This window comes from Octodon degus, unplaced genomic scaffold (genome assembly GCF_000260255.1).
Source record: "Octodon degus isolate 3935 unplaced genomic scaffold, OctDeg1.0 scaffold00113, whole genome shotgun sequence".
Taxonomy (NCBI): domain Eukaryota; kingdom Metazoa; phylum Chordata; class Mammalia; order Rodentia; family Octodontidae; genus Octodon; species Octodon degus.
The window spans coordinates 4,124,750-4,137,942 of record NW_004524689.1 but is presented as its reverse complement, the minus strand read 5'-3'; the positions used below and the strand labels follow the sequence as shown (position 1 = coordinate 4,137,942).

The window sequence follows — 13,193 nt, the reverse complement described above, 5'->3', positions numbered from 1 at the left end:
GCGCGCCTCGTACCGCCGCCGCCGCCGGCCCAGCCACCCCGCCGCCGCCGCGCACCCGCCCTGGCCCCGCCCCACGGCCCACGCACAACTCCCGTTGGTCCGGGAGGTTGCCAGTCATCGCTCTCGCCGCCAATCGCCCCGCACCAGGGGTCTCACTACTCTCCGGGAGGAGCGTCCTATCCATCCTGCCCATTGGCTGGTCACCACCCGACGGACTGAACGGATTGGCCAAGAATCAACGCCCCCTCCCCACCCACTACCAGGAAAGCCCGCCTTCCAGACCTAAACAAAGGTAGCCAATGGTCGGAGTCCGAAAGAATTGTCCAATAAGAGTGGAGCCGACACGGAATATTTCCTCGAGGCCGAGACGTGGCCTTTTGATTGGGCGTCACTACAGTGTTTCCCAAGCCGTCCAAACCAATCAAAGGGGGTTCCCGGAACTCGGGAGAGGCGAAAGGAAGCCCCGCCCCCGAGCGTGACCGTCATGAGGAAGGCGCTCGCTCATTGGCGCGCTGGGGCTTTTCCCGCGTGCTCCCGGGGCTGAAGGACGTTCCTGGGGAAGCCGCTCCCGGCGTGTGGGGTCCCGATGGCAGTGGGGGACATGCCGGGATCTCCGGGATCCCGTAGCCTCCTATCCCGGCGGGGAACGGGCCCAGGGGCCTCGGCGCGGAGGTCCGCCGCGAGGCCGTGGTCCGGAGACAGTCGGCCGGGAGTCTAGGCTTCGCTGACGGCCGCGGGGGAGGGGCACGCCTCCCGCCAAGCCCCACCCCGCCCCCACCTCCCGCGCCGCTCCCGCCTCCGGTGTGCTCCGTTGTCCCCGTTTCTGGCGGCTTAAAATACTGAAACTTTATTTTGGTCACGTTGCCCATGTGACCGCCGGAGCCGATGAGTCATAGACGCCTGTCCCAGGATGAGGCCGCGGAACGAACCTCGGGAACGTTAAACCCGGGCACGCCAGGCCGGGGCACGCACCGGGCGAGACGAGTTTCCTTCTCCCGCCTGCCGCCCTGCGTGGATCCTCTGGAGGCAGATCAGGCTCCCGCGATGCGTGTGCTGGGGGCGGTGCGCCCCGCGAGCCGGCGCGGGTGGGAAGGAGGCAGAGCAAGGGCAGGGGACGCAGGTGCAGCTGCGGCCACATCTGGCGGACATGCACCCCCTCCCTCGTGCACCTTGGTCCCCAGCTCTGCGAGGTGCCTAGCTCAAGCAGGATGTGTCCCACGCCCATAAATTTAGAAAGTTTACACATTGATAGTTAATACCAGAAACAAAAGACAAGGCTGAAGTCTCAATTTTTTTTAAGTAAAAAAGTTGAATGAAAAGCTGAGCTCCAACCACTTCTGATTTTGTATGGATTGCAGTGAGAACGTTTCTTTTTTTTCTTTTTTTTTCTTTTTTTTCTTTTTCCTTTTGCTACTATTAGCGAGAAGCAGAAAACCATTGAAAAAGTCGTTAAGTGTTTTGGCATTAAGATTGACTGTCTATGTGGATTTTGTGCCAATCCTAACGTGTTCTTTTTTCTGGTCTTCGCCAGTGAGAACTGCCTAGGTTTTCCAGAAATAAAAATGTCCCAAAAGAATGTTTTGTATTTTACACTCGTTCTTCGACAAACTTTAACTTTATTAGCCTCAAAAAAATGCAAAATTTTAACAACTAGGGTACAATATTTTATCGATTAGCATTCCTAATGGCACCTGTGTTGACAATTTGTGTGCTGAAATGTTCTTGAACGTGTTGGTGGCACTGTAAATTAGTATAGCCCTTTTGAAAAGCAATTTTACAGTATGTATTAAAAGCTATAAAAATGTATGCATCTTTTGACCCAGTAATCTTACTTCTGGGAATCTATTCTAAGGCAATAGCACTAAATGTAAAAAAAAAAAAAAAAAAAAAACCTAGATGTGTGACAGTATTCTTCCCAGGACCACTGTACTTATTCCGACAAAACATTGGAAGCATTCAAATGTGCTAATATTGGAGTCTAGTAATTGTGTTCTGGCCACACAGTGGGACATGACGCTGTTCTCAGATGTTAGAAAGGCTTACCCATGGCCAGTGACGGGGTAGTGTTTAGCGTTGTTTTGGGTTTTTTTAAATCATTTATTTATTTATTTATTTATTTATTTATTTATTTATTTGGTAGAGGGCCTCGATACGCAGCTCAGACTCCTAGTGATCCTCCAGTCTCAGCGTCCCCAGTGCTAGGACTATAGGCATGAGCCACCACACCTGGTTTCAGTGGCCAGCACAAGGCACCCCAGGTTCCAGGGCCAGCGCAGCATGCAGTACCAGGGATCAAACGCAGGTCCTTGCACTTGCCAGGCAGGCGCTTAGACTGCTGAGCTATTTGTTTGTAAAACACAATGTAATGATAACTGTAGAAAACTGCACGTATGTTTTGTATTTTCTAGCATATACCCATAATGTAACTGTGCTGTTTTATAACTAAAGGACACATTAAATTAAAGAGTAATGTTGGGGCCAGGGAGATAGCTCAGTGGAATAAGTGCTTGCCTGGAAAGCACAAGGTCCTGAGTTTGATCCCTGGTACCACCAAAAAAAAAAAAAAAAAAAAAAAAAAAAAAAGGTGTTAAAGGAGCTACAAAACTATAAAAACAATGACATTCTTACCACTAACTATTTTGTTTTGGGAAAATGCAGCCATTCCTTGAAAAGAGAAGTGTAGACCTGTCATGGGTTTACTATTCTTTCTAAATGGATAAGTGGACATTTTTTAAATTTTTGTTTTAATTTCAAACACAGTACCTACCTCTAGATTAACACACTCACATATACCCAAGCTCTCTGGTATCTTCAATAGCTAATTGTGTAAAATAACTTCAACAGTAAGTGTGTAGAACAACCCTGAATCAAGGAGTTGGAGAATTCCTGGGCTAGAGAATGAGATGTTTGATGAGGGAGCTGGTTGGCTGGCATTTTGAAGTTTGTTTGAGAAAGCTGAGAGGTGGATTTTTTTTTTTAATGTATTTAATACAGGGTTTATAGGGTCTGGCTACACAAATCAGACTGGTAGTAATCCTCCTGTTTTTCAGCCTCCCAAGCGCTGGGATTACAGCACGCACCACCATGCCCAGTCTCATTTGCCATCTCAGCACGCCCCACAGGCGGGGCCGGCACGGTAGGCCGGGAATCAAACCCCAGCCCTTGCATGTGCCTAAGCAGGTGCTTTAATCCACTGAGCTATCTGGCCAACCCTAGAGGTGGACATTTTAAGTAAAGGAAGTAGCCTGCGACACTGACCAAGTACGTTTACAGAAGGAAGTCATTCGGAGGTGTGCACCGGTAATGAAGCACACCAAGAATCTTGGCCCATTTGGGCCCCAAAGTTCTTCAAGCAATGCAGGACCTGTAAGGTAAACAAAAGGAATATTAAAAGAATAATAAAGTGCCTGGACTTGCTTCTTTTAATGTATCTTGTACACACAGATTCTACAGGTCTCACTACACAGATCGAACTCATAGTGATCCTCCTGTTTTCAGCCTCCCAAGCACTGGGATTTCAGGCGTGCGCCACCACGCCCAGTCTCAATTGCAGTCTCAGCATACCCCCCCAGGGGTATGAGGGGGGATTGGCACAGCACGGGGATTGAACCCCAGGCCCTGAATCTGCCGAAGCAGGTGCTTTAATCCGCTGAGCTATCTTCTAGCCCTGGACTTGCTTCCTCTAGTGGGCAGTTACTAAAGCTTTCCTACAACAGACGGAGCCCAAGGACAGAGCTTAAGCGCTCCTAAAGGGAAGCTTGTGTCACCATGCTCACGTTCCCCAGGCACAGGACAACCGAGGAAAGAGTATGTTCTAGCTGTGTCTTCCTTAGAGTCTGTGTGTGGCTAAAGATAGTATCTAAACATTTTACTTCCACAAGTTTTCTCCACCTTTGCTTTTAATTATTTTTTTTATTGCAGAGATCATTGTAAATTTGCACGCAGTTGTGAGAATAATGCAGACAGCCAATCCGTGGTGGTGCACTGTAATCTCAGCACACAGAAGGCTGAGGCAAGAGGATCGCTGAGCGTTTGAGGTCAGCCTTGGGTCCGTAGTGAATCCAAGGTCAGCCTGAACTACTTAATGAGACCCTGTTTAAAAAAAAAAAAAAATAGGTACAGCGAGATAACTCAGCAGACTAAGCGCCTGCTTAGGCAAGCGCAGAGACCCAGCTTTGTCCCTGGCTCCACATGCTGTGCCAACCGGTGGCGCATGCCTATAATCCCCTCCCTGGGGAGGCAGGAAACAGCAGGATCACTAGGAGGCCAAGCTATGTAGTATACCAAATACATAAATAAAAAGAAAAAGGAAATTTCAAAAATCCTATAACAGAATGTTATCCATCATCGGAGCTGCAAGGGAGTTTGTTTAAACAATAGCTATAATCATAAAACTGTTCCACATTGCCCAGCTATTGCATAAAGCATGGCTGGACAACTTTTCTCCAGAGGCCTCCCTGGAATCAGCTCTAAATGCCTTCGATGCACTGTATCTCACCTTACTGTGTCACTTCAGAACCAAGTCAGTTCTTTCTGGACTTCCCTTTAAGACCAGAGTCTTAGTGTATTTATTTTGTTTTGTTTTTTTTCCAGAACCGGGGATTGAACTCAGGCCCTTGCGCTTGCCAGGGAAGCGCTTATTCCACTGAGCCATCTCCCTGGCCCCTAACACCAGAGTCTTTCTACTCCCTCCTGAATGTTCCAGTATGATAGCCTCACAGTTTTTATTGTTTATTTGAACCCAGATTCAAAGCAATGGCCTCTTCTCTAAACAGAGAAGTTAACGAGATCAGGCTTTGGTGGCGCAGAGGAGTCCCAGTGTGAACAGCTTCATGACCTCCAAAGCCCACAGTTCCAAGAGCCCAGGGTCACACCTCAGCTTGGAAACAGAAGAGATGGAAGAGACGTTGGTGGAAGAGATGTTAGGGGAACCCCCCAAAGACATGTGTGCACTGGGGGGCAATCTAATTGCAAGGGGCCAGGACACTTAGCAACTACACACCCAACGCCTGCTCACACTCCTGTTGTTCATTGATTTGAGGCGGTGGCTCCGGCCAGCTCATAGAGATGACAATTTTATGTCTAACCTTGGTCTTCCAAGAAAACTTTGTTTAGTTGTTGAAAGTAAAATGATCTCTCCAAACACTCGAAATGAGGGCTCAGTTGATAAACCAGTGCCACCATGCTGGACAGCCACTGAGGATCATCGGACAAATGACAGACTGCTCCCCTCTATAGGAATAAATGAAACGGTGCAAGAACAGAGGCACTTCCCCGTCACTAGCCTTTCCATTTTTATCCAAGGCAAGCAATCTATTTTTCTTTAAGTATTAAGCTGTGAGATGTTAAGAACCCACTTCCATAATGGCGGTAAAAGTGTGTACTTCTGTGGCAAGATCTCCAACTTAAACGTTTAGCTGAAAAAAATAAAGCACAAAACATAAAGCAAAGAGGCTGTGGGCACAGCTCAACAGCACAGGGCCGGCCTGGCAAACACGAGGTCCTCAGTTTGATTCCCAGTTCACAGAAGGAGAAATAAAGTACAATGCTCTCCTATATAGGGAGAACATTGATATACAGTTTATTTACTTAAATAGATATACTCGTATGTATAGAAAAAGTGTCCCAAAGAATAATAAGAAATCTACATAGTACCTGTTGACCTTTGAAGATGGAGAAAAAATGAGGATGACTTGTCATTTGATATTTAAATTTATGTAGGGTGTGCATCATTCAGCATATACTTAGTGGGTGCTTGTGACGGAGCAGAGGCTGGTCCTAGTTCTGGGGATGCAGCCCTAAACAAAAGAGATTAAAATTTAACCCGCTCCCACAGAGCTAATACAAATGGGAAAAACCGATGATAGACACACAAGTATGTGACCCAAGAAGAAGATTGAAAGATAATGACGGGTGTTTTAAAAGAGAATCTGAGGGGCCGGGGAGATGGCGCAGTGGTCTAAAGCACCTACTTAGAACAAGCTAAGCTAAACAAAGCACAGGGACCGCGGTTGGATCCCCAGCACCACATGCCAGCCAGCCCCGCCCCCTGGTGGGCTGAGCTGGCCACACACACACACAAAATAAATAAATAAATATTAAAAAAAAAAAAAAAGAGAGAGAGAGAGAATCTGAGGGGCCGGGGAGATGGCTCAGTAGAATAAGTGCTTCCCTGGCAAGCGCAAGGGCCTAAATTCAATCCCAGGTTCTGCTAAAAATAAAAAAAGAAATAAAAGAGAATCTGAGAAAATGGGTGCCGGGGTCCTTCAGGGGCAAGGTAGAGCAGGGGACTTCTGGCTGAGTCCCAAAGGAAGCGAGATCAAGCGGGTACAGGTGAGATGGAGGAAAGCACAAGTTCCACAGAGCTGAGACGAAGGCTCGGTTGGTGTCGGAGCCGCACAGGGCCCTGGGGGATGACTGCTGGCCGATGAATCCCGGGAAGAACCAGCTCTCATAGCAACTCACATTCTGTGGTGAAACGTTTTGATTTTATTCTAAGGCCCACCGAGCATATGGAGCCGAGGGTAGCGCCTTGTGAGTGTTTGTAAAAGGGTCCCTCTGCCACAGTGTGGAGAATATGCCTTGTATGTACAAGAAAGAAAAGAGATTGACCACTTAGGAGATTACTGCAGGTGTCAAGATTTGATAGGGGCGGGCTGGGGAGATAGCCTGGCAGCCTAAACACCTGCTTGACAGGTCCTGAGTTCAATTCCCAGTACCGCATTCCATGCCAGCCCCAGAACCAGGTAGAGTGGCGCACACCTGTAATCCCAGCACTGGGGAGGCTGAGACAGGAGGATCACTATGAGTCTGAACTGCGTAGTGAGACCCTGTATTAAAAAAAAAAAAAGATTTGATAGGGGCTTAGTGTGTTAATTTGCCATAGCTACTGTTGGCTGACACAAATACCCTTAGTGTCTTAAAATAACAGAAAAGTATCTCTTCAGTTCTAGAGCCCAGAGGCCCAAAATCAGTTTCACTGGGCCAAAATGAAGGTGCCGGCAGGGCCACACTCCCCTCAGGGTCCTCCACGGGCTCTGGAGAGGAGCCTTCCCTAGTCTCTCCTAACTTTTCCTGGAGTACAGTCTTCAGATCCCTCTCTGTTCCCTCTGATTGGGGCCCTCTCATTTCATTTGCAGGAGAATGGATGGAACCAAAGAGAATCATATTAAATAAAATAATCCAGCCAAAGTGAGAAAGACAAATACCACCTGCACATCTCCCCTAACATGGGGATCAGCAGGGGAAAAGATGGCCTGAAAGTGGACAGTAACTTGCTAGACAAGAGAAAGGGGTAAAGGAGGCAATGGGGGGAAGGAGAAAAGGGAACATGAATGATGGATCCTATTCAGCTTTATTGTAAAAAAAAAATAAAAGCTACTTTTAAAGATACAAATATAATGCTACACCAATATATTCAAATGAATGCCCATAAAGCTGGTGACATTTAGCTAGGCACGGAGACACGTATCTGTAATCCCAGCACTCTGGGAGGCTGAGACAGGAGAACCAAAAGTTCAAGCATAGCCAGGGCAGTTTAGCAACTTAATGAGACCCTGTCTCAAAGATTAAACAAAAAGGACTGGGGATGTAGCTCAGTGTGAATGTTGGGTTTGATCCCCAATATAGAAAACAAAACAAAACAAAAAGACATCTAATGAAATTTGAAAAGATTAGCGTCATCTTCCTCTTCACAATATTATACTAGATAGTACTACTAAAGTAAACCAAGTGCATGAAATCATCATGTAAAACCTCTTCCCATCGCATATGAACCTACAGTTATATCAAAATTAAAACTTAATTAATGGGGGGCTAGGGTGGTAGCTCAGTGGCATAAGTGCCCGCCTCACATGTACAAGGGCCCAAGTTCGAGCCCCAGTACCTCAAAAAAAAAAAAAAAAAACTCACTTAACAAAGAAATCTCTTTGCTTCACTTTTATAGGAACACAGTGGCATTAGGGTCCACCTAGATGAACCAGGACAAACCCACTATCTCAAAATGCTTCACTTAATCATGTCTACAAAGCTTTTTCCCAAAAAGAAAGGCATGTTTCCAAGTTCCACTCAGAATTAAAACTTGATATTTTGGAGAACCATTATTCAGCCAAAAACACCAGGATTCAGCAAGCTTTTGTTCAGTGAAGAACCAGAAAGTAAGTATTTTAAGCTCTGCAGACCCTATGGTCTCTGCCACTCAGCTCTGCTACGTGACACAAAAGTAATCATGAGCAGCATGTACACAAAGGCTCATGTCTATTTCCAATAAAACTTTATTCGTAAAAGCAGATGCTGGGTGTTAGAACAAGATGGCAGCAGCCTCACAGATAGATTTAGGACATATAGGGAAGTAGGTTACACAGGTTCTGCTAACAGACTGAATGTGAGGGACAGTAGAAAGAAACGCTTTGGGCCACAGTTGGATGCTTAAGATTTCAGCCTGAGCAATTGGGTTACTGGTGTTGCATTTAAAGAGGCCAAGAGGAGCAGGTGTAGTTGAGGGCGGGAATCTAGAATTTAATTTGGAATTCTAAAATGCCTAGCAGATATCCAAGTGGGAATGTCAAAAAGACAGCTGTGTATTTCCATCAGAAGCACTGAGAGGTTGGGACTAGAGACACAAATGTGGGAGTCCACAGCATCTGATGGTACCAAAACATGGGACTAGCTAGGAGCTCCTGTAGGAAGGGGTATAACTCAGTTTTACTCCACCATAATTTCCAAAGAGATAAAATCAGGACTCAGGCAAACAAAGCGATTCCGAGTCAAGGGTTTTCTTCAGCTCCTTAATTAACGAGGGAACCTGTAAGATGTTGAAACCAATTCAAATTTGAAAAACAGAAGTTCATTTATAGGAAAACAAGAAAGCTTGTTAAGAATGCAAAACTGGTTAATAAAAATGGGACGATAAAATGACATGTTTGGAATTTTTTTCTATAGGGCAAAACTCAGTTGTATCTCTGGGCAAGCACCAAGTACATTGTTCTCCATTTTCTTTGCTTTTTTTTTTTTTTTTTTTCTTAATGTATTTAGGACAGGGTCTACAGGATCTTCTGGGTTTCACTATGTAGATCTGACTCATGTGATTCTCCTGTGTTCAGCCTCCCAAGCTCCGGGATTACAGGTGCGCGCCACCACACCAGTCTTCCATTTTCTAGTTCTAGTTCTACAGTAGAAAGGCAGTTAAGGGCACTGGCCCCTACGGAGCCACGGCCCACAGCATCTGCCGGGCATACACTCCTGCTCGCTCCCAGACTCAGACAATATCCTCTGACGTTCAACCTCCGCTGGGCACCTATCAAGAGGCCAGTACTGCTCCGTGCTGCTAAAGCTCGCCACTGAACGAGACCCAGGTCCCTGTGCTTGTGATGCTTATGTCCCAGGGGCTGGGAGGGGAGACAGGAAACCCAACACACAGACCTTCTCAGTGTGTCAGCAGGCCAACGTGGTAAAACTACAAGCAGAGCAAGGGAAAGGGGCGCAGGAGTGCCAGTGTTGGCGAGGTATGATTTTTGAAATAGGAAAGGTCAGTGTCCACTGTTACAAAACTGACATTTTACATTATGGGTATGTATATCAGAACACTACATGGAGGGCCGGAGAGATAGCTCAGAGGACTGAGTGCCTGCTTAGGCAAGCTCAGGGACCGGGGTTCAATCCCCAGTGCCACATGCCACACCAGCCCCACCCCTGGGTGCACAGAGCCAGCCACTGAGAAAAGACCAGGTGTCCCCAGCGCCGGGGAGGCTGAAAACAGGAGGACCATTATGAGTCTGAGCTGCGTAGTGAGACCCTGTACCAAATACATTTTTTTAATCACATGGTACCCAATAAATATGTACAATTCTTATGTGTCAAGCATATCTATATTTTTTAATTAAAAAAAATAAAGAAATTGGCATTGGAAATGGCAAAGACTCCAAGAAGGTGAAGGAGTCAGTCGTCAGCTGAGAGAAAACTGCTTAATATGTAACAGGAGTTCAGAATTTTCCAAGGTAAATTTTTCATTGGTAAAGAGGAAAAAAGTGGAACAAAAATATCTGAATCAGATGTTGCATGAAAATAGTTTATTTTCCTGCGTGACGTGTTCTTCAAGTTCTAAGCATCTGCGATGCCATGGGTATGGGATAAATGAAATTAGAAGAATGATTTTAACAATGCTGATCTTTTTAGCCTTTCAGAATGAAAATTGGCTCTCCTTTTTTTTTTTTATTAGAAGAGACTCCCATCTGCCTCACTATTCCACCCACAAAGAATCAGACTGCATGTGCGACAATACTTAAAGCAGAATTAAAATTTTAGTAGTAAATAGCAATTCAAAAATAGGTTTCTTGAAAGAGAATTTCCTTGTTAATGAAAACTCTGCTCAGGAGTAGACCTGGGAGTCCCGCTCAGATTTCCAGAACTCTGCTGTGTGAAAATGAAGTTTTGTGTCTCCACTACTGGGGAGGGATAGGGAGCTGGGATTATTTCCATTTTAATTCAAACTGTGTACAGCACGCTCTTAAGACTTGTGCAAAGATTTCGCAAAGCACAATTTTTTCCAGTGAAAAAAGATTTCTTTCTTTTTCATCTTGTCAGACATAATCACTCACAGATAAAGTCAATTTGCTCTTTTGCCTCCGTGTTGGGCTGTTTCCTTTTGCCGGCTGACTAACGTTTTCTAGGGCAGGTTGGAATTAATCCTTCAACACCCTGAGATTTTTTCAGGCCAGCCAGGGCTGAGGATTAAAAATAATAAAATCCACAACTCACCCTCTAACGAAAGACCTCACACTTGACAAGATGATTTTATGTGGACCATGTTAGGAGGAATGGTTTGGGGAATTTCACACAACCTTGATTCTCCAGATCCAAAAAAAACAAAAAACCATGTGTGTTTGCCACCCTCCCTAGAAGTCACTGTGCCGATTCATTCCAGAAGTAGTGTTTGTCTTCCCAAGAATTCTCACCATTGAGTCTGAGCACAGCTCCTTGTCTGATTTATCTCCTGACCCTCTCGGGCCTTGGTGGGTCTTGACTGTAAAGCCCCAGCTGTCCTTACACTTGAAGCCCAGCTGCAAGCCCTGCAGCATCAATTCTTCACTCAGCATCTTCGAGGAACCTGAAGCGCCATGTTCTTTCCACCAGGGTGGCATCTTAATTGGCCAGTTCTGCAGAGCTGAGCTCAGGCTGCTTGCACTCAACAACAACGACAACAACAAAAGCCACTTAACCTTCACCCATCTAGCAGTTCAAGACCCAAGCTGAATGTGGTCCCCGGCACACACCGTGCAGCCACAGGCTGAGAGCAGCCAACACAGTTGGGCGGGCCAGTCCACTAGAACAAACGTCAAGGCACATATTTGGCCCTGAGAGGCTCCAGAAATAATGTAAAATTGTTCTGTCCTTTTAAAAATGGAAAATGCCTTGGCAGGGTGATATATTATTTGCCTGGCTGCATTTTCTCTGTGTCTCCGTCAAGGCTTGAAAAGTACTGGCACTTCTGCCTGTTCAAGCGGGGCTCAGTGTAACTGGACCACATCTAATGCCTGTAAGATGCAAATGAAGATTGAAACTGTTGTTGCCTTCGATGTGTGTGACTGAATGCTCAGAGGGGATATTTTCTTTTCGATCCTCTGGTGGATAGAGCCTCTTTAAAAATACCTGTTGGCTCCCTCTTCCCATTGGCAATTGAAGTCATTCCTGCGCTGGAGATGGAGGTGGGCCAGTGGTGATGAATAGCTCTCTCCGAGAAGAATACCTTTGCCATGTTTGTGACGATGCTTAAAGTTCTGGAGGGAACGAAGGAGCATGAAACGCACGTTAATGATAGGTAGCCGCAGCAAGCCACCCAGGCTTGCCTGAGACAGCGTGGGGTGCAGGGGGCGGGGGGCAGATGAGTCACAGCAGGGACTCACAGGGTGCACCCAGCTCTTGCTGGCATCCAGGGGCATCGAGGTGCTGTAGGAGAGAGGGGCAGCTCAGGTAATAAGGCTGACCACTCAGTCTCCCCGCTGGTCCTCTCCTCCAAGAGAGGAGACAATGCTAACGGAACTGGGAGTGCCCCAGTTCCTCTCTGAATCGGGTGCTCTCTGCAAACAGTCATGCAGGAAATCAATAGCTCTGAGTGTCTCAGAGCTGTGAGCTCCAAATTGGCTGCGCTGGGCGCTCGGGACCACGGACCACGGGCATAATGAGGGGCAGCGTGACTGTAATCCACTTCAGTGACTTCCTGGATGTTCATGCTAAACAAGGCAGTCTGCGTGAGAAGCTACACTTGAAAGCAGAAAAGAAAGGGGGAGAGAGGGAGGCAGGAAAATTAACATTTGGAACGATCTATAAATCCTGATGTGGGCCATTGATTTAATTTTAACGGATCTCCTTTAGTCCTGGTGAACGGTGAATGCTTGCATCATTTTGCTCAGGGAGGACACAGGGAAGCCGTCTTTCAGGAGGTAGGACATTAGATGACAGCTCTGGGAGGGTAGAGACTTAGTCGCATTGTGTGCTTGGGCCTAGATCAGATAGGCACTCTGTGGTGCACAAGAACAGATGAGTGAGGGGCTGGGGAGGTGGCTGAGTGGAATAAGCACTTGCCTGGCAAGTGTGAGGGCCTGAGTTCAATCCCCGGTTCCGGAAAAAAAAAAAAGAATAGATGAGTGGGTGGGTGGGTGGATGGATGGATGGATGGATGGATGATGGATGGGTGATAGATAGGTGGATAGAATTATGGCTGGATGGATACATGGACAATAAATGGATGCCCAACGCAGCCCTGTCCTGAAACAGATGGTTTTCAGGTCACAAAACTGACTTAGAAGAAAATGAAAGCTGGGTGTTGGATGGGTACTGTATCTGTTTGCTTCGGCTGCCATAACAAAATATCACAGTTTATGTACCAGAAATTTATTTTCCACAGTCCAGAAGCCTGGAAGCCCAAGAGCAAGGCGTCAGCATATTTGATTTCTCCCCAGAGTGCTCTCCCTGGCTGGCAGATGATGGCTTTCTCTGTCCTGGCATGGTTTTACCTGAGTGTGCACACCTGGCCTCTCTTCCTCCTCCTAAGAGGATACCACCAGGAAGATCAGGTTGACCCTCATTGTCTCATTTCAATCATGTAAATCACCTTTCAAAACCTTTTGTCCTAGAGTGTGCCTAAGGAGAGTCACATGGGGAGAAGACACTCTCTCAGGCTTTCACAGAGAGCACAT

At 46.5% G+C, this 13,193-nt stretch overlaps 1 protein-coding gene across 1 annotated transcript in view; it reads left to right on the top strand.

Moving 5' to 3' along the window:
• Window positions 1–885: 885 nt before the first annotated feature.
• Dnajc11 (DnaJ heat shock protein family (Hsp40) member C11) overlaps window positions 886–13,193 on the top strand; it is a 129,760-nt gene continuing 117,452 nt past the window's right edge. The window contains exon 1 of the mRNA XM_023699380.1: window positions 886–1,085. Coding sequence (XP_023555148.1) covers window positions 886–1,085 — 200 coding nt within the window. The remainder of the gene's footprint in view (window positions 1,086–13,193) is intronic.